The sequence below is a fragment of the Vicia villosa genome, linkage group LG3 (genome assembly GCF_029867415.1).
Source record: "Vicia villosa cultivar HV-30 ecotype Madison, WI linkage group LG3, Vvil1.0, whole genome shotgun sequence".
Taxonomy (NCBI): domain Eukaryota; kingdom Viridiplantae; phylum Streptophyta; class Magnoliopsida; order Fabales; family Fabaceae; genus Vicia; species Vicia villosa.
The window spans coordinates 90,201,456-90,223,442 of record NC_081182.1 but is presented as its reverse complement, the minus strand read 5'-3'; the positions used below and the strand labels follow the sequence as shown (position 1 = coordinate 90,223,442).

The 21,987-nt window shown below is 35.5% G+C and overlaps 2 protein-coding genes across 2 annotated transcripts; both read left to right on the top strand.

The window, feature by feature from the left end:
- Window positions 1-203: 203 nt before the first annotated feature.
- LOC131658517 (agamous-like MADS-box protein AGL80) lies at window positions 204-614 on the top strand. The gene has a single exon (XM_058927803.1). It carries the CDS (start codon window positions 204-206, stop codon window positions 612-614), a length of 411 nt encoding a protein of 136 aa, XP_058783786.1.
- Window positions 615-14,578: 13,964 nt separating this feature from the next.
- On the top strand, window positions 14,579-15,360 carry LOC131656317 (agamous-like MADS-box protein AGL80). Its single transcript, XM_058926055.1, has 2 exons — window positions 14,579-14,696; window positions 14,872-15,360. Exons 1-2 carry the CDS (start codon window positions 14,618-14,620, stop codon window positions 15,261-15,263), a joined length of 471 nt encoding a protein of 156 aa, XP_058782038.1. The 5' UTR covers window positions 14,579-14,617; the 3' UTR covers window positions 15,264-15,360.
- The last annotated feature ends 6,627 nt before the right edge of the window (window positions 15,361-21,987 follow it).

Below are 21,987 nucleotides of genomic sequence, written 5' to 3'. Positions count from 1 at the left end.
CTATATTACTAAAATGACGTTTCAAATTACAAAATTGCCGGTCTATATATACAAAACAAATAACATAGCATTATTCAAAACAAAACAAAAAAATCCCTCAATATTCATTCTTCTTTATTCTTCTTTATAGCCCTTATGATCCTCAATCCTCAATCTGGCCATCACCACTTAGAGTCCAAAAGGTAGTCTCAAAATTTAGGACAATGCATGAAATAGAGAAAACCAAAAAATTGGTGAATCAAAAGACATTCTTGAAACAAAGGGTTTCCAAAGTTAAAAAGAAACTTATCAAGCAAAGGAGAGACAATATGGAGAAAGAGATGGTTATGCACATGTTTGAATGTCTCAAAGTCGGGGAAATTATGTCTAGCAGTACATCTAAAGTTGATTTGAATAAGCTGCCACTGATTATTGACCAGAATTTGAAGGACATCGATAGAAGGTTGGACACAGGGATTAATAGTAATAATGATAGTTCAGTTGCACTACGACCTCAACCAGTAATATTTCAGAATGAAGAAATTGAAATGAATAATGTTGATGGGGAAGAAGCAATTCTGTTTGATAATGAAGCTAGTCTTGAAAATGAATTTTGGAGTAATCTACAACCTTAGAATGACTTCAAATGTCTGTATTTTACATACCTTTGAGATGAATAATCCCAATTATTTATTATAAGGTGATTAGTTCTATTGCTTTTTTTTTTTAATTGAGTGTGCGAAGACATTGTGATAGGTCTTTATGGCGAAATGCTCACATCTTTATTACTCATGTCTTCATTAGCCTTAATGTATTACTCTGGCTTTCGTGTATGGGTTTCATTACTTTTGCGATAAAAATTATTTCTGACTACAAGCATAACTTATCAATAGTAATATTTATTAATAAATATCGTAAATTTTTTAGCTACCCCTTATGAAGTTGGGGGTAATTTATCCCAAATGATGTGTAGCATTAAAATTTTGTCAACATAAATTAAAATTTTTAAAATCTCATACTAATCAAAATCTATAAAGAATCAAAATTAAATCAAAAAAATAATATATGATTAGTTATTTAAGTAGTAAGATGTTGATATGTCAAAATGTAGTATTAATTTTTATATTGGGTGGAAAAGAGGATGGTCCTTGAACACTTTTTTAAGTGAGAAGAAACATAGACAAAATGTCTTACGATTTTGAGTTAATATGTGATGTTAAAAATTTATTATATGCGACAAAATTTCATTGGTATAAGTTATTTAAGGTAAATTATCCCCAATTTTATAAAGGGTAGCCTAGGCATCACCATAAAATAATAACCACTTATCTCAAATCATCCATCACTACTACGAAAAACACATATAACAATGACTGTCAAAGACCTATGATCACGGTTATTCATCTGTTGTTACATAGTGTGTGGTTGTAAGTGGGTTATTTACAATCATGGCCTATAGCCCATGGTAGTAAATTGGATAGAGCGCTATATACAACCACGATGGTATTAAACAACCAATGGTGTATGTCCTTAATAAGTGGTGAAAATAGAGGAAACCAACCAAGTGATGTTAATAGTTGCATAAAGCATTAATTAGACAATATTTACCCTAAAAGTGCTATTGAGGCAGTAGCAAAAGCAAGAGCATAAACGACTTTTCCAGAACATCTGATGTTTTTATATTATAGATGTACGACATAAATTCGTTGTAGGTTAACTGAGTAACTATACCTATTGATTCCTTTATAAAACTGACGATAAACGTTATTTCCTTTTTAATTAAAAAATAAATAAATTAGGGACTTTTCCCTCGGCTTTATAAAAGAACCGAGGTAATATATTAATTGCAAAAAAATGGTGAATGATAAAAAAATTGAAAGTAATATTGATTGTTTCCTTTTTATATTTTTTATCTTTCACCATTTTCTTTGTATGCAACAATATCCAAACAAAGGACTATATTCAATTTGTGTATTAACAACAACAAATTTTTGTATTAACACACTTTCTCTATCGCTAAGTTTAATTTTTAATTTTCTCTCACTAGTTCTTATAGCCAATTGCTTTTGTGAGGAAAGTACGATCTATGCGTGAGGACACCATTGTAATTCTGGAAGGGTAGAAATGTATAAATCCACCAAGGTAACTGTTTATTAACCTTGATTGAATAATTTCCAAATATGAATTATAAATGTGGTTCTAAGCTACACCTGTTAAAAGCTTACTGAATAGGTTAAAGAGTATCTAGTTTTGATAAATTTTCCCTTGGTTCTTGGTCAGCCAGTAAAATCAAGAGTGATTGAAGATTAGCCGATATTGAAAATCTTTCTAGATTTGAGATCAGCCCGTTTAAATCTCAGAGGTTATTTGATTATCCTGTTAAACCAAAATTTAGCTCAGATATTTGGAACTTGAAGACTAACCGCTACAAGATTCGTGTTCGTAGAGAGAAGAATAATTGTTTCAATCTACAGTTGGAAAGAAAGCTTTCTCACTTCACTTTCCACAAGTTATAAGAGAAAAGATGCAAACACACATAACTATCATCTTATATCATTTGGTTGGAGGACAACCACCATTTCCTTGTATAAGCGTTTCTTGAGTCTTTCCTACCAAAAATTCTCAAATATTATTGCAAACTCTCAAGACCAAGCCTTGGTAAGAAGAATATGTTATTTTTGTTTTTGACCGAACCAATATAATTCCCTGCGTTGTACTTCTTCCCTTTATTTTTTTATTTTCCGCATTTAAATTTAGTACTTTACTTTCCGCTGTTCAAAATATTTGAAAATGTTTTTGAACTTTGATTTAACTTGCAAAAAGTTTTCAAAGCCATGTTTTTTAAACCATACAATTCATCTCCTTTCCCCATCTTGTGTGTGAAGTCTCAAGTTCAAAACCATAATGTCATATGGAACTAACGAAAAATTAGAATAGATGCCAATGAACATGGGGTATCAAGTAAGCATTTGTTCTAAAGTCAAAGTAAAACAAGTGGGTTTAGATTAATTTGCAAATGATTTTATGTGATTTGGATGGTAAAACATAAGAATGCAAAAGCAAGCCTTGACCAAATTGATGCAAATTTAAATTGAAGTTCGACTTTAAATTCACTTGAGTTCTTTTATTTTGGAATTTGGTCTTGAATGGCGGTAAAACAAAGAAAATGAATTCATTGAGATGCAATTCAATTCAAAAGAACTAAATGTGCTCATCTTATTTTGTATCCCTTTTAAATGGAAAGATGATGAAAACATGAGTTATAATGCTATGGCGATGAGGTTACTTCAAAAGGAATATAAAATCTAAGCTAAATTAACTCAATACTCTATTTTGTTTGGTTCTGGTTATCATAATGCAAAAAGGAATCCGGAGACAAATTGATGACATGCATATGAGATGCAAACTTAATTTGAAATTGGCTTTGGTTTATTTTATAGACTTTTTAACTTGCAAATAATCAAGATAGAACTTGGCTCAAAAGTAAAAAGTAAAAACATGGACTTAAAAATGTGAACGATCTTGGATGATGAATCATTAAGAAATTCAAGCCAACCTTGAACTAAATTGCATGAAGTATGTTCTTAAAAATGAACCAAAACAAGAATTTCAATTCTTTTCATTTTGCCCTCTTGATTGGCCATGGATGAATGCAACTTAATTGTCAAATGTGGACATGATGCAAATCAAAAGCAATTAAGAGGAAGAATATTCCAAACATGAAAATCACAATTGTCTACTAAAACATAATTAGCTCGAAGCCAAGACCAAGATAAATAAATTATACCCGACATACACTCAGTGAAACTGTAAATACCGTCCTTGAAAATTATCGCGTTGCGCCTAATCCAAATGCTCTAAACCGTAGCTAACCAAATAACCGCAATAATCATCCTCTTGGCTTTCACCTTCACCTTGTCTCCAAAACTAAAGAAACCCACAAATTCCTTCAAAGATAAATTATTTAAAGGACCTATCCAAAGGTAGACTTTATTTCAAAGACAATCTAAAGTGGAGCAACCACCTAATAAATGCGATAACATTAGATGATATTCCCTCCGTCCCAAATTATAAAGAAAGTAAGGGATAAAATTAGAGTATGACACCCCTCACTTGTTTAAAAATTGAGAGATAAATTGAAATTTTTAATGTCATCTTTCGTTATCTCATTTATATAACCAAAGTTATATTTCCTTCGCGTTTGAGGTGAAATAGGATTATTTGTAGTTGTAACCTAACATATGCATTTAATTTCATTTATTGGTTGATCATTGATAAACTTATATACAATTTACTTTGTGAAACGAAAGTGAAATTGATAAACACTTTGTATTTGATGTTATAGTTGGCCACCACCTAGGAATATCGTGAGACTTTAAAACTCATATGTTTCTACTATCTAAATGATTAACCTTAAATTGTTACTTATCAAGGAATTGATGAAATTGAGGAGTTCGTCTAGTTAAATAAAGTTTAATCACTAAAGGATTATTGTTAAATAACTTTGCAAGTGAGTGAGTAATCACATATATAATGATTTAACTAACAATGTCATACAAAGACTTTAAAGAGAAAAATTAAAAATTTATTTTATTAACATCACGACAATCCCAATGTAAGTAGCAATGTCAAATAAATTGTATAAACAAATAACTTTACTGAGAATTTATTTTGTTAATATAAATTAAAATTCTTCCATCGTCCATTATTAAAAACAATTTTATTTGATTTTCATTAAGTGGGAGAAATGAGTATTATATTAGATGAAAAAATGGATGTTGAATAGTGAGAAAAACCATAGATCTAATGTCGTACGGGTTTGGTTAAGATGTCGTGTCTCTTTCCTTAGGTGGTTTTTCCTATTCCAATGTGATGATTCAAGCACTGGCATTTATAAATTAAATAGTAACAGTATACTTTATGTTGAAAGTTGTGAAAAAAAAAATTTAAATAACTAGGTTTGATAAAAAAAATACGAAAAAAACCATGTTTTCGGGGTATTTACCAAACTGTCTAGGTTTGGGATATCAGAATACTGAATGCGCCAAATGAAATGGCGTATAGGTGTAAATTTTGGGTGCATGCGCCAAATGAAATGGCATGCCCTAAAATCCCAAAGGTTTGCGCCAAATGGAATGGCGCATAAGTCTAGGGTTTTGCCCTAGAAGCCAAACCATTTGGCGCCTTAGTTCAAGGCCTTTTTTTTTTATTTTTTTTTCATTTTTTTTAATTCATTTTACTGGAATATATTAAATTTAAAATTTTTTTTTATTTTATTTGTTATGATATTTACAGAAATAAATTTGAAAAATATTTTTTTCGCCATAAAAATGTAATGCAGAAAACGAAAATCAAAATTGTAACATCGATTACAATATAATTTAAAAACTAAACATCGATTACAATATAATTTAAAAACTAAACATCGGTTACAATTAATTTCAGAAACGATACCAAAGATTAATGAAAAATACAACAAAATGATCAATGACGTCCATCACCAAGATAGCCATCCGTTCCGCAACCTGGTCTTGTAATGACACGTTTACCGCGATCGTTGATTCCGCCGCGAATATTGACACCGCCTCTTGCCCTAGCTCTACCCCTACCCCTGCCCCTTTGTGCTTCTTGTTGGGTTTGTGTCACGGGGGCTGGTACTGGGATGTCGCGTGGATCGCTGTCTATGAATTCGTCGACGCCCCCATAATTATCCGGAAAACCGCTGTTGTAAAGTCGGCTACCCATTCCCTCAAATGTGTTTATTCGTGGTGGTGGAGTGGGGTGGGAAAAGACTTCCGGTTCATAGCATCCCGCAGCACTAGAACTACCTTGGTTAAAGCCGAATTGGTTTCACTACGCCAAATTTAAGCTGTAGCAGCGCAGCTACTAAAGCGCTTTTAGCAAAAGCGCTCTCGTAGGGCTCGCTAAAAACAAAATTAATAAACAAGGAAAAATGATGCAAAAAAAGCGCTCTGGTAGGGGGAGTTATGAGAGCGCTTTTAAAAAGCGCTCTGGTAGGGGGGTATGAGAGCGCTTTTAAAAAGCGCTCTGGTAGGGGGGTTATGAAAGCGCTTTTAAAAGCGCTCTTATAGGGTGGGTGCTACGAAAGCGCTTTCGGGATAAAAGCGCTCTGGTAGGGCGTGTTATTAAAGCGCTTTTGAAAAGCGCTCTGGTAGCCCATTTAAAAAATTATATATTTTACAAACACACGCGTTTTGTTTCAGATCTTTCTTCTTCCTTCGTTGCTCCGCCGTCCTCTCTCCGAAACCCTAGCAACCTCCGCCGTTCTTCTTCCTTTCAGATCCAAAACACACGAGTTTATGGTGAGTTGAGGTTCGTGTTGTTGCTGAGTTCGGTTTCGATTCTGAATCTACAAACCAAAACCGGGTGAGACCTTTCTGAGTTTATTTCTTATTCTCTCTTCCTCTCTCAAATTTCTGAAGGGTTTGTTTGATTAGGAAAGTGATGAACAAATGTTTGGGTTTGATGAATGTTTGTCTGGTTATGTTTGATGATGATTTGTGAATGGTTTTGTTTCTGATGAATGGTTTGCGTGTATGAGAAAGATGAACAATTAGGGTTTTGGTTAGTGTTTGCGGCTGTGTATTGTGATTGTTGTTGGATGAATATGAACAATGTATTTACAGTTTCTGGAGAGGTTTTTCGAAGATGATGAAGAGATTTTTTTTTAGGGTTTTTGGTTGTTGGCTCTACGGCTCTACGGCTGATTTTTTTTAGGGTTTTTGGTTGTTGGCTCAATTGACTTGTTCTTTTATCAAAAACTATTTTTATGTGCATGTGGTTGTTAATTGATTTCTTATAAATTGGTTTCTGTTCTGGTATAGCACTATTTTTATTAACTATTTTGTCTTTTGTTCGGAGATGAGGAAATTTTTGGTTGATAGAGAAAATATTGAGAATGTGAATGTTGTGTAAATAATCACGTTTTTCTATTGTAGGTTGAGCTTCAAACAGTGGATGGACTGGTAAAGGATAGAACACAATGTGCCCCTACCGATTATGTTCCACAGAATAAGAATCAAGTAATGTACCCCGAAGTCTTCTGTGGCAGGATCGTTCGGGGTACAGTTATTTGATTCATATTCTGTGACACAATACAACATAGCTCAGGTGACTACTGGTTCTCCACTAAAGCATCAATACAACATAGCTCCAGATAATACAGGAAGCGTACACTGGTTGCATAAGAACTCGGAAGTTGTTTCCCATTTAGTTGTTTTGGTTTAGAAATATGTGAATTGGTTTAGTTGTTTTGGTTTAGAAATATGTATATATGTATTTTGATTTACATTAATGGTATATAATATAATACTTTTTTGTATATAATCGATATCGATTATAATGGTATATATCGATTTGAAATGATAAATTATAGGTTCATGAAAAAATACTGCCAAAAAATAGTAAATTACAGGTTCTAAAATATTGCTGCCAAAAGTGCAGGTTTAGAAATAATAAAAAGCATAAAAAAAAAAAAACGCAACATACGAAAGCGCTTTTGAAAAAAGCGCTCTTATAGGGGTGCCTACTAGAGCGCTTTTTCCTGAAAAGCGCTCTTAAAGGGGGGCCTACAAGAGCGCTTTTTCCAGAAAAGCGCTCTTATAGGGGGGCCTACCAGAGCGCTTTTAAAAGCGCTTTCGTAGCCTATGCCAGCGCTGGCTTTGGCAGCGCTTTAAAGCGCTGTTAAAGGCCAAAAAAAGCGCTTTTAAAAGCCTTGCGCGTTGTAGTGTTTGTAGGTGTTGCGTAGCCGGAGGGGGCGCCACGGTAAGAGGATTCACCATGAGGACCATCGTCGGGACTAAGATGAAGGCTAGATGAACCGGGAGTTAGGTTTTGGCCGAATCCCCTTGAGGACCCAGCAAATGTTGCAAATCCGAATGGTTGTGAGTGGGTCTGATATTGGTCCGAGGAAGGATGGCGGTCTTCATACCCTTGTAATGGTTGAGATTGGGATTGGAACATATTTGATTGGCGGATGTTGCGTGCGGAACGGGATGGAGTACTGAAAATATTTTGTTGTTGTTGCTGGAGTTGTTGTTGTTCCTGGAGTTGTTGTTGTTGTTGCTGTTGTAGGAGTTGTTGTTGGCGTTGTTGTAGGCGTTGTTGTTGTCGTTGCTGTTGTCGTTGTTGTTGCCGGAGTTGTTGTTGTTGTTCTTGTTGTTGTTGTTGTGGTTCTTCTTCCGGTTGTTGTTGTTGTGGCAAGATATAGTTCTGTGCACGGGGATCAATTAAATAGAACGGAGCTGCAAGAAACAAGTTAGGGGTTGTGGCTGTACGATACCAACTCATGTATTCAGGAGAAGGTTTCATTTCATGGTCACTAACGGGGAAGTTTAGGACATACTGGCGACGGTTCTTCCACATCTGGCGCTGATCGGGTGCAAAATCCTTCCAGTGTTGGTGTGTCCATTGATGGTTAACTCTTTTTAGGTGCCACACTCCCAAGTCAACAGGAGGGTCGGGTATCCGTTGACGCATCCCAAACTGAAGCATCACCCGGTCACTTTGATGCATTTCTATTATGTTGTACCGGATTAAGCAACACTTTGTCGTCCAAATTTCTGCATCCTGAGCTCTAGGCTCATACTCGCACTCGAGATATGGTCGCCATATGAACTGCATGCATGAGAGTTATACATTACTGCCGGAAAAATTATTTATGGAAAATACTTAAAAAAAAAGAAGAAAAGAATTAGAGATAATACCTGATGGTGTCCAAGGTGATCAATTAGCGCGCGGTACATTGTGATATTTGACCGCGGATTAAGTGTGAAGTCCATTTTTTTCACACAATATCTACAACGAAAATATAATGATTTAGTTAGAATGGAGTAGAATGTGTAAGGAGAAAATGGTATACTAAAAACTTACCTCAAGGCATACGGAAAGTCCCAACTTCCGTTGTTAACCGGGGCCAGTATGGGCATCCTCCACCACCCCCACACCTGCACCAACAGGGCGCATCCATAGAATGTGCAGGACTCAGCAACCGCGTTTTTGCATAGTGACTGGTACACGGTAGCCAGAACCGCAGACCCCCAGCTGTACAGACCAACTCTACTAAAATCCATTAGCAAACGAAGATACATAAAGTTAACCGTGTTACCAGTGCTATCTGGGAACAAAACGTTTCCAATAAGCAACAGTACGTAACACCTAGTTTTCTGCAGTATGGTCTCTTGGGGAGACGCATCATTCAAGTGAAAATTTTTATAATAATCCTTTAACCTCTTGAGGTTAACACCTTGCCCCCTAGCACCAACGGCTCCTTCTATCAAGTCTATCCCAATTGCCTCATGGCATAAGCAATTCGCCTGCATAACACAACCATTAATTGCCTTACCATCAACAGGAAGGCCAAGTAGCATATGAACATCTTCAAGGGTGATGGTGCACTCCCCTGTTGGAAGATGGAAGGTGTGTGTCTCTGGCCTCCAGCGTTCTAGCAAAGCAAGAACAAACTTGTGGTCAATAGAAGACTCGGCGATCCTGCTAATCGGACCGAAACCAGCAACGTTCAGGTATGGTATAATGTGGTCGTCCGGAGCGATGGTAGCGTGACTACGAGTGCGAAAATGTTGAACGTTCTGAAAAGAGTAAGCATGCCCAAAAAAATTAGTTAGTTTATCTTGTCCATGCCCATCTAAACGGTGAGACCTACTCTCATGAGATAGCCGGTTTTGTGATGAGAAACACTCAGGTTGTACCATTGTTGTTGAGCAAAAGAGCAACATTTTCGTACTTCATTCAGCGACTATACTCTAAGATTGCAATGGGTCCTATTGCAAGCGTTTTTTACCAATGTCCCAATTTCAATGAAGACAACACCGTCAAGTTTTACGAGATGGAAATTGCCAATGACGAAGACTTGCAAGATATGTTTACCACCCACGAATAATCTGGGTTGGATTCCATCGAGCTGTACGTTACTCTTCAGGTTGAGACACAAGAAACTAATGTTGTCCAGTCACAAGTTATTGACCCACCAGTCAACGAGCATGACGAGGTTGACGTCATTGACGAGGAAGAAGACGATCTGGAAACTGAATTTGACGACATGGTCAACGAGGAATCCGACGACGAGCAGCAAACGTTGGTGCCTCCAGCTCATGCGTACGCACCTCCAGCACATATGAGTAATTTGAACCTCCAAGGTGACGAACCATCATCTGACATCTTCTTCACACCCTACATCCAAAATGACGAAGAATTAAAGGAAGGAGACAAGTTTCCTTCTAAGGAGGCATGTCTGAGAAGAATAAAAAAATGGCACATGGCGAACAACGTTGATTTTGAAGTAGACCGTTCAAACCTGGAACGGTATGTAATCACTTGTAAAAATCCAGAGTGCGGGTTCAGACTGTTGGCCTCTTATAGGAAGAGAAGTAATGCATGGAAAATAGGGTCGATTACGCAGAAACACACGTGTGTCAACCCTAACAATTCCCAGGATCATACAAAACTCAGTGCCGATCTTATATGTCAGGAGATCTTGCCTCTCATAAGCTCTGATCCGTCTCTGAAGGTTAAAAATATAATATCACACATCGTTACAACCTTCAACTACACTCCATCTTACAGAAAGGCGTGGGTTGCAAAAACAAAGGCAATTGAGACAGTCTACGGCAACTGGGAGGAGTCATACAAAATTCTTCCCCGATACCTCAATGCGCTACATAGTTACGCACCTGGCACTGTTACTATTCTAGAGACACTGCCCGCGCATGCCCCGGATGGAAACCCTGTCCAAGGAAACGGAATATTCCATCGGCTTTTTTGGGCGTTCAAACCTTGCGTCCGAGGTTTTGCACACTGTAAACCCATACTTCAAATTGATGGGACATGGTTATACGGCAAATACAAAGGAACCATGCTGATGGCGGTCGCACAAGACGGGAACAGCAACATATTTCCAGTGGCATTTGCTATCGTCGAAGGTGAAACAGCGGCGGCTTGGAGTTTCTTTCTAAGGAACCTCCGAGAACATGTTGCTCCCCAGCCTGACATATGTTTAATCTCTGATAGGCACGCTTCCATAGAGAGTGCTTACAATAATCCAGCGAACGGATGGCATGACCCCCCTTCAAAACACGTCTACTGTATTCGCCACATCGCCCAAAACTTCATGCGGGAGATCAAGGACAGACATCTAAGAAAGGCCCTAGTCAATGCTGGTTATGCATTGACCCAACCCACATTCCAGCATTATCGGAGTGAGATTGTAATGACAAATCCAGAGGCAGGTACTTGGGTAGATAATCTTTCCAGGGACAAATGGACAAGGGCTTACGACAATGGCGTGCGATGGGGCCATATGACAACCAATCTCGTGGAATCCATGAATGGCGTTTTCAAAGGCATTCGTAACCTTCCAATCACAGCACTGGTGGAGGCCACATACTTTAGGATGGCTTCACTCTTCTCAACAAGAGGCAGGAGATGGGGTGATGTTAGGCAAGCTGGTCAACTATTAAGCGATAGTTGCATGAAATTTATGCAACAGCAATCGGCAAAAGCGAACACTCATCAAGTGACTTCTTTCGACCGATTCAATCGCACGTTCAGTGTGCATGTGCGTATGCCCACCGCGACGCTATATCACTACTGTCTCCGATTTACAAGACTCAGACATTGCTCAGAGTTTACAGTGTTGCGTTTCCTGTGGTGGCCAAGGAGGATTACTGGCCTGAGTATGATGGAGAGGTAGTTTGGCACAACGACGCAATGTGGCGAAAGAAAAAAGGGCGTCCCAATAGTACACGGATTAGAACCGAAATGGACGTCCGCGACAAAATGGAACGAAAATGCAGCATTTGCCGTCAGGTGGGGCACAATATAAAAAGATGCCCTAATCGTGGCTCGACATCGTCGCAAGTTTAGTATAATCTGTATTTTTTTTAATGCAATGTATCAGTTTCGCTTACCAACTCTTGTAACCGTTCATCGGTCTTTCATCAATAAATTGAGCTTTAGTAAAAAACCGATATCGATAACGCATACATTATATAGGGTTACTAAAAATTTTACGAACTCGATTTCTCAGACGTTTTTACGAAAATAAAAGACCGGAATAAAAAACGGTGCGCGAAAATACCCAAAGGGGTTTTTTTTTAAAAAAAAATAACCTAACACATAGGAGCCATATGAAATGGCGCCTATGTGTGGGAACCTATACCCATGCGCCATTTGAAATGGCTTGCCCTAATTTTTCCTTCTCATGCGTCAAATGATTTGGCATGCAACACATGTATGCGCCATTTCATTTGGCGCATCCATTTCCCCGGGGACCCAAACCTAGACAGTTTGGTAATTACCCTGAAAACATGGTTTTTTTCGTATTTTTTTTATTAAACCTAGTTATTTAAATTTTTTTTTCGAAAGTTGTTATATATTAGTTTGCAACGTAGTGGAGGGAAGCTTTTGCATAATAAATGACCCTGGAGTTTGGTTTGGCTGGGGCTACAATTCCAAAGTCTTTATGATTAAGATGTTCAAGCGCCGTGTTTCATTAAGGCCATCAACGGTGGAACAAGTAAATATGAATGAAAAAAAATATTTTATTTGAGAGAAAATATGCCCATAAGAATGAATAGACTCGCATTTTGGGGGGAATTATTGGTATCTTTATGGGGGGAATTATTGGCATATAAAATTTGAGTAATAAGTATTGTTTTGTTTAATAGTACTTCAGTTGATATATCAAGTGTGAGTAATAAATATTATTATGTCCATAATACTTTAATTTATTTTGTTTTAAATATTAAAAATTTGATTAAATAAGGTTGTTATGTCTTGACACTTTGACTCTGATTGGTAAGACATGTTTTCGAGCTTATAGCTTATCTCTTATGCCTTATAAGGTCATATGATAATTTATACTCATTTGATAACGGTCTTTTCATCACAAACTTATATCTTATTTTACTAGCTTATAGCTTATTTTCCAAACGTTATTTTAAATAGCGTTTTAGCTTATGTCTTATAGCTTATTATTTTTTATTCCTTTTTTATCCTTATTATTTTAATTAATATCATTTTTAACCCTTATAACTTATTTTAATTTTAAATAAAGTAATTATATATTAAATATTCTTTATGTCATTTTAAATTTATAAGTTAATTGAACAACTAATTTTACCAAACACTTCAATTAGCTTATAAGCTATCAGTCTCAACCATCTGCTATAAGCTATAAGCCAAATGTCATCAGCCATCAGTCATTAGCTATAGGCTTTGTTTGGTAAGACATGTTTTCGAGCTTATGTCTTATGTCTTATAAGCTTATATGATAATTTAGACCCGTTCGGTAACGGTCTTTTCATCACGAGCTTGTAGCTTATTTGACTAGCTTATAGCTTATTTCCCATACGTTATTTCAAATAGCGTTTTAGCTTATGTCTTATAGCTTATTATCTTTTCTTCATTTTTTATCCTTATTATTTTAATTAACATCCATTTTTAATCCTTATAATTTATTTTAATTTAAAATAAAATAATTATATATTAAATATCTTTTATGTCATTTTACATTTATAAGTTAATTGAACCGCTAATTTTACCAAACACTACAATTAGCTTATAAGCTATTAGTCTCAATCATCCACTATAAGCTTTAAGCCACCAGTCATCAGCATCGGTCATAAACTATAAGCTATCAGCTAGCTTATCAGTCAACCGCTATTTTTACGAAACAGACCCATAAGCTATCAGCTAACTTATCAATCAACCGCTATTTTTACCAAACAGACCTTTTACCTTTATTTCTTATTAAGTATCTTACATATTTTCTATAAAGTGATTATTAATAATTTAAAAATTTTAAAGATAAATTTATCATAAGTCAACATTCATAAAGAGTTTATTCCAAAAGTAAAATTAAAGTAAAATTAATTGCTATCATAAATTATTTTGAAAATTTTAATGAAAAGCGAAAATAAATGAATGAATTGGGAGAAATTAGAAAAAAAAAATATACATAACAAAGACTTCTCAAATATTAGGGGGATAGAAAATACATAAATAAAAAACATTAGAGTAATAATTAATATAATTTATATATTTTAATGTTTAATCATTTTATTTTATTTTATTATTATTAATTTTTGTTTTGATAGTTTAATGACGGAAATTTTACCCTTTAAAGATTAACAAGCGAGATGTCGCAGATTCAAACTCGCACTTTTAGAGTCAAATGTATCTGCAAAGTGCACAATTATTAGACGAGTTGTCTTGCCAAAACCTTTTAACTATTTTATCACTTCTTAAAAATTCATAAATCAAAGACTAATATTATTAAACTACAAAAATTTATATTTTAAACAAAGGGAGAGAGTAAAAAAAAAAATTATAAGAATGTATTTGGAAATATGCTATTATATTACATCATCCGTTTTAAATGACCATAAACATTTTATTACATCATCCATTATAAATGACCATAAATGTGATTTTGAATGTAAAACAAAACATTAAAAGACTTCTATTAAAAGACTTGTTTTAAATTCAACCTAATTGAGTCTAAAAAATGCCTATAAATATTGCATAATTAGAGTGGCAAGAAATACATGATAGTAGAAGTTCCTTCTTTGGTAATTTTTTCAATTTTCTCATCACTATCATGGCTGCCAAAAATATTGAGGTTGACTACATTACTGACGACTCCAAGAGAAATACAACATTCAGAAAAAGGAAGCAAGGTTTTATATTTTCTTTCTCTTTAATTTCTCTAAGGCATATTCATAGTATTGAAATTTATCATTAGAAATTTAACATTAATATTATTATTTCATATATGATGTTATCGTATTGAAAATTGTGGAAAATTTTAAACAAATGCACTTTCTCTCAATTCTTGGCAATGACTTTCAACAGGTATCATCAAGAAGATGGATGAAATTACCACCCTTTGTGGAATTGATGCATGTGGTATAATCTATGATGAAAATATGTCACAGCCAACAATTTGGCCATCAAAAGATACATTTCAAACATTGATGGACAAATTTAGAACCCTTCCTGAATCAGAACAAAGAAAAGTGACGTTGGATCACGAGGACTTCTTGAAGAACACAATAGCAAAAGATCGTGAGAAATTAATCAAACAAACAGACATCATCACCAAGAAGAATAAAATGAATAATTTACTTGATCATTTTATCCGAACAGGTGAATTTGACGGAAATGATTTGAGCGAAAGTGATCTCGAAGATTTGTCATTGCTTATTGATGACAACCTAAAAGGACTTGGGCAGATGACGAAATAAATTTAAGGATAAACTAATAATAGATGTTCTCAAAGGGTTTTACCCTAACTGTTCTTTGTTTTAGTTTTTATTTCCATTGAAAATAATTTTTATTAGATGTATGACAGTCAAATGTAATTGATCTAAAATTTAGACCAAATACATTTATGTTTATATATATATATATATATATATATATATATATATATATATATATATATATATATATATATATATATATATATATATATATATATATATATATATATATATATATATATATATATATATATATATATATGTTTTAATCAATACAGTGATTAAAGTTTTTAGATTTTTTTTTATTAATTAACTTTTATTGTCTTTTTATTTAATGGAAAGTTTGTCAGTTTTTCAAATGTAGGTGTAATATTTTTATTGTCAAAATTTTCAAAAGTTAAGTGTGTTTACATTTTTTAAAAAAGCAAAAAAGGACCATAGTATAATGTTAGGCTAAGGCATAAGATATGCCATTGCAAATGTAAAAACAACCGGTCAAAAAGGCACTCTTTCAAAATTAAACAATATCCCAAAATAGCACCTAAACACAAGTCAAATGAAAATCAGCCCAACTACACAACTAATTTGAGAAATAACTGCTAAGAGGAACTTTAACTTACTAATACAATAACTTTTTCTTTCTGGCGTCCCTTGTAGTTTAATACTTTAGTAGGTAGTGCCTCCGCTCTATGTATATTCTCTAAATTTTAAATTTATGTATTTCATATTTTTGGTATTATTTTTATTTATAAATTTTAAAAAATTACTTAAATTTAAAGTTTTTTTTATAGGCAATGATATTGATCATAGAGTATAATAGATACCGCATCCGAAAACAACTCGGAAAACTCATACTCAAAACAAAAGAATGGTAGAATATTTCAAGTATAAAAGTTACAATTGTCTACAAGATTGTAAAAGGAGTATAGCCACTTCCAAGAGTTAAGAACAATCTTCGTCACACGCTCGTTAAAGCTAAACACCTCTCTCTCTTGAAAATAACAGCATTACGCTTTAACCTAATGCTCCAAGCCGTAGCTAACCAAATGACCTCTATAGTGGACCACTTTGCTTAAACCTTCATCTTGTCGCAATTAGCGAAAAACCCCCCAAACTTCTCCAAAGAAAGCTCCACAACGGAACCAATCCTTTCATAAACTTTCTTCCAAATTCTCGCCGCAACCACGCAACCCCCTAAAAGATGCCATCCGAAAAAAAGGATTTTTTGACGGAGCTTTTACCTTCCAAAGATGATTCATTGCCTTAACAATTTCCGGATTGAACGAAGGGCCAAATAACTTAACCTTGAACCTGTCATAACAAGATTTAACGGTAAAACATCCATTCGGATTCTTTCTCCATTCGAAAGTATCTGAACCATGCGCCCTCGGAACCGCCTGCTGCAAGTTTTGAACAAGTTCCTGCCACAAGAAATCTAGGACGTTGCTGCTATTCCGAAGCAGAACCTGGCATTCCAGGACTAGCAGATAGTAGACTGCATACCTGCGGCTGCAACAGTCACTAAATGATCTTCTGCAAGCGCAAACAATTCGAGGAAAGCTTCCATCAACGGCTGATCTCCCTTCTTGAAAGAATACCAAAAAGGGATATCCGAACCATTCCCTACGCAACACGAAACAACCCCTGCAAAATGATTCTCCAACAAATTAACATAATTATCTGATAAGAAAAGATCCCTCCACCAAATAGAATCGCATTCAAAATCTCCACATTTTTAACTTCGAGGCCGCCTTCCTCACGAGACTTCCAAACGGTATCCCAACACACCCAATGAATCGACCTTTTGAGATCACAACCGATCCACAAAAAATTGCTTTGGATATTACGAATCTCGTTTAAAACATTGGAAGGCGCTTAGTAAAAGGATAAGGAATATATAGGGATTGCATTAAACACCGAATTTAACAACACAACCCAACCCACAATGTTGAGATGAGTTCCTCTCCACACGGCCAACCTCCTCCTCAAATGAGATATTAAATCCCTCCACATTGATAATTTCCTAGGACTATCACCCACATTGACACCAAGAAATTTTAAAGGGATGTTATCTACTTTGCAAGAAATAAAGGACGATGCCGCATCTAAAAACTAGTCTCCCCCATAAATTTCATAAAGATTGCTTTTATGGAAATTTATCCTCAAACCCGACATCATTTCGAAACCCCTCATAATGGATTTCATACTCCAAAGGTTCACGGTATCTCCCTCCGCCATGATAATCATGTCATCCGCAAATTGGAGCATATTCACTTCCTCGTCTTCGTTAATCTTGAACCCCCGGAAATTACCATTATCCATTGCTTTCCGCATTAGAGCTGTGAGAACCTCCATAGCCAACATAAACAAGAAAGGAGACAAGGGATCTCCTTGACAAAGACCTTTCTCCACCTTGAAGTCCTTCGTAGTTCTACCGTTAATGATAACAGACATATTTCTAGTAAAGATACATCCTTCCACCCATGTCATCTACCTTTCACCAAATCCCATATTGACTAAAACATACCTTAAAAATTCCAACTTACACAATCGTAAGCTTTTTCAAAGTTTACTTTCAGCACAACACAACTCCTTTTTTTCTCTTTTAGCAAGGTCCAAGACCTCATAACCATAAGAACTCCATCCGCAATATTTCTACCCAGGACAAAAGTTGTTCGATAGTTCGACACCAACTTCCCAATGACACTATTCAACCTAGACACCAAAATTTTGGCAAGAGTCTTGTACAAGCTTCCCACAAGACAAAAAAACCTATAAATAATTAGACAAAGATTGAGGATTTTTTATTTTTGGAAATAGGGTGATGAAAGACTAAGTACACGCTTTCGTAAGCCTAGCATTGTCATGAAAATCCAACACGAATCTAATAACACCCTCCTTAACAACCTCCCAATTATGTTGAAAAAATTCAAGGGAATAACCATCCGGACCAACACTTTTGTTGCCATCACACGACCAAACTGTTTGTTTCACCTCCTCTTCCAAAAACTCTCTCTCCATCCACACTCTATAATTCTCACACAAGCACTTAAAATCGAGACCCTCCAGTAAAGCTCTTCTAGTGTCTTCTTCAATAAAAAATCTTTCAAAATACATCTTGACCACCTCCTTAATTTCTTCGACACCTTCCACCCTTCTGTTCTCCCCTTCCAATAAAGTGATGGTGTTCCTTCTATATCTCCCCTGCAATGAATTATAAAAATAACGAGTATTCTTGTCTTCATCCTTCAACCAAAGTTGTATAAATTTCAACCTAAGCATACTTTCTTTCATATTTAACCAATTCCACAACTCATTAGTGGCTTCCCTTCTAATACTAACTAAGGGATCATCAATACCTCCATTATTTTCCACCAATAACCTATCCAACTCATTAAGATTTCCCACCTCCTCACTCACTTGTAAGTCGATCGAACCAAAGACATCATGATTCCATTCTCTAAGACGGAGTTTCAAACTTTTAAGCTTCTCATGCAAAATGAAATCTCATATACCCTCTTGTGGTGTCTTTTTTTTACCTCCCCGTTTCACTTGGGAGGACGGCATATTTGACCCTTCACGCGAAATTTGGAAGGAGAGAGGCGCCCTTGTGGGAAGAATTTTATTTCAGTTCTTTCTATGATAGCACACGGACTTTTTAATTATCCTACGAGGAGGAATGGGAAAAAGATCTCAAGTAAACCCTAAGAGTTTTCTAGGTGTGGGGATTTCACCTAATTAGATGTTCTAGAGTCCGGGAGGTCGGTTATACATAGGGAAGGTTTTAAGCACCCTACATATCCGTAGTACTCTACGAGAACCTTCTATGTGTCTATGTGTTTGTGATGCTGCTTGATTGGGAAAATTTCTCCTTTATGTTAGGAGAGAGAATTGAATTGAATTGAAAGACAGATGAACTGACTGTTTTTGGTTTTTTATTAGCTCGCTAAGATTCCTTGTGAATCTCATGCCTACATATCCCTAATGGAAGTCAGAGTTTTTTGTAGTTCGAGGAACAAATTAGGGAAATGAATTGATTTTGGGTGCCTTGTTTAAACTCAAGGTTGATGTTTGAATTAAATATCTGTTTGCAGAAAAGAGACGATTCGTCATCTTAACGGAGAGATATTTCAATTGTTTTACCACAAACATTTTAAAAGTGGATGAAAATGAGGGTTCTTTCATGATAAGAGAGGGACCTTACTTGTGTGTGTGCAAGTATGTCAGTATCATCTTATATGGATGAACAATCATAATGAAAAGTTTACTTTATGGTAAGAGAGGGACCTTACTTGTGTGTGTGTGTGTAAGTATGCCAGTATCATCTTATATAAAGTAAAAGATTCCAACCAATAAAGGAAGATAGCAGTCTGGATGTGAAGTTGACAGAGCTGACAATCTTATATCAATCTAAATGGGAAATGTTTTTATGAAAATGAAGTTTGTAATGTTTGAATGTGGTATAACAATTAAAAAGTCTATTCATAGAGATGAATCATGTCTCACCTCTGTAAGAAAGATTTAGATTTTGACTGGCTTGTACAAGGCCCAAGCTTGAGGCTTAAAAGATTTTTGATCGACCCTGGGAGATAACTCCACTGGGGATTGACTTTGACTGAAGAAAATTGTGTTCTGTATGAAGCCCAGAATTGTGGCTGACTTTAGCTAGAAAATGTTTTATTTTATTTGACTGAAAGATTTATTTACTGTTCTGTACAAAGCCCAGAATTGTGGCTGACTCTAGCTAGGGAGACATTATTTCTTGCCTTGTACAAAGCCCAGGGTTGTGGCTAACTCAGCGGGGAAAAGAACCACGGGTTATGAGTCTTTTGACACGGGAAAGGATGTTTATCAGTCTTGTACAAAGCCCAGGGTTGTGGCAAAATTTGAGTATTATTTTGAAAGTCCAGAACTGAGGTTGACCTTACAAGGGGTATTGTTCTGTTGAGGACTAATTGATGGAGGCTAACCCTTTCCAGGGGGTTTTTATTTATGAAGGAATGAATGATGGATCAAGCTAACCCTTTCCAGGGGGTTTATTGATTTATGGACTTATGAATGGAGGTTGACCCTTTCCAGGGAAGAGCTTACTTCTTGTTTAAAGCCCAAGATTAAGGCTGACATTGCTGAGGATATTCCAGATGTGGAATCTTGGCTCTACTAAGGAGAAGACTTACTGGAGATTGAAGATATGGGTGACAGAGATTGTCCATGTCTCTCATTCCAAAAGGTGAACTCAATACTGAGATTGAGACATAGTTGGCTTATTTGAAGTCTGGTTTGAAGAATAGAAGATTCTCACCAGGGTAGGCTAAAAGGTTACTAAAGACTTGTTCATATGTTTATAAGAAATCTGATGGGTCATTGTATACAAGCTCAAGAGAAAGCTGTGAATATTCTTTTAAGAAGCCTATGGGTCCTTGTATTGTAAGCCCAAGAGGAGGCTTAGGGGTCATCAAGGGTCCTTGTTATAGCACAAGAGAAAGCTATGTTGGCTTTGAACTTAGTTTGGCTCTAAGCAAATGGGTAAGAGGTTTCACCGTGAATAATTCCTCTTGGGTGGATGTGCCCTATTTTTGTTCTAAGGCTTTTTTCAAGATGTTTCACCGGGAATAATTCATCTTGAGGTTGAAATAAAGAATTCTAATTAGGAAAGAGCCTTCACTGGGAAGACGTTCTCAATCCTAGGCCATAGTCCTATAATATATATATATATATATATATATATATATATATATATACAGTTTATTTGTCCTAAAGGTTGTTCTCAGATGGAGTTTTAAACAGTGTATATACAGTCTATATTTGATAGGAATTTAAATGAAAACTGTAAATTGAAAGCTGTAAAGCCTAACCTGGATGAAGAGGAGGCCTTTGAAAGATGTATGTACAAAGCCTTACCATCAGCTTGGCAACAGTATTAAAAAAGAAGAAAGGTGTTGGGGCTTAAACTCAAGGAGAGGCCCATGTGAAATTGATTTGAAATTGTTTTGAAAACGGGTGAATTGTTTTGTTTTGAAAACTGAAGAAGTGAAGATTGACACTAGGTCACATAGGTATATGAAGAGTTTCACCGGGAATAATTCCCTTCAATACCAGAAGAAAGTTTTGAAAACTGATGAGGAATTTGTTAAAAAACAGTTTGGAAGATAAAAAGGGAAAGGGATGGAACTTACACTCTTTAATATTCAAGAGGCCCAAAAGATTTATTTACTGTTTATGAAAAACAGTTGATAGGAAATGAAATGAAGTTGAAAAAGGATTAGGACTAACACTCTCTAATATTCAAGAGGCCCAAAAGATTTATTGAATGTGTTAAAAAAAGGGTTGGGTCTTACACTCTATTAGAGGCCCAAGAGATTTATTGAATGTATTGAAAAAAGGGTTGGGTCTTACACTCTATTAGTGGTCCAAAAGATTTATTGAATGTAAAAGAAATGGGTTGGGTCTTACACTCTAGTAGAGGCCCAAAAGATTTATTGAATGTATATAAAAAAAGGGTTGGGTCTTACACTCTATTAGAGGCCCAAAATATTTATTGAATGTATATAAAAAAAAGGTTGGGTCTTACACTCTATTAGAGGCCCAAAAGATTTATTGTATGTATATAAAAAAAAGGGATGGGTCTTATACTCTATTAGAGGCCCAAAAGATTTATTAAATGTATATAAAAAAGGGTTGGGTCTTACTCTCTATTAGAGGCCCA

Coding starts and splice junctions, on each gene's coding strand:
- LOC131656317 (XM_058926055.1), top strand. CDS start 14,618: ATGGCTGCCAAAAATATTGAGGTTGACTACATTACTGACGACTCCAAG. Junction 14,697..14,871: donor ATTCAGAAAAAGGAAGCAAG/GTTTTATATTTT, acceptor GACTTTCAACAG/GTATCATCAAGAAGATGGAT.
- LOC131658517 (XM_058927803.1), top strand. CDS start 204: ATGCATGAAATAGAGAAAACCAAAAAATTGGTGAATCAAAAGACATTC.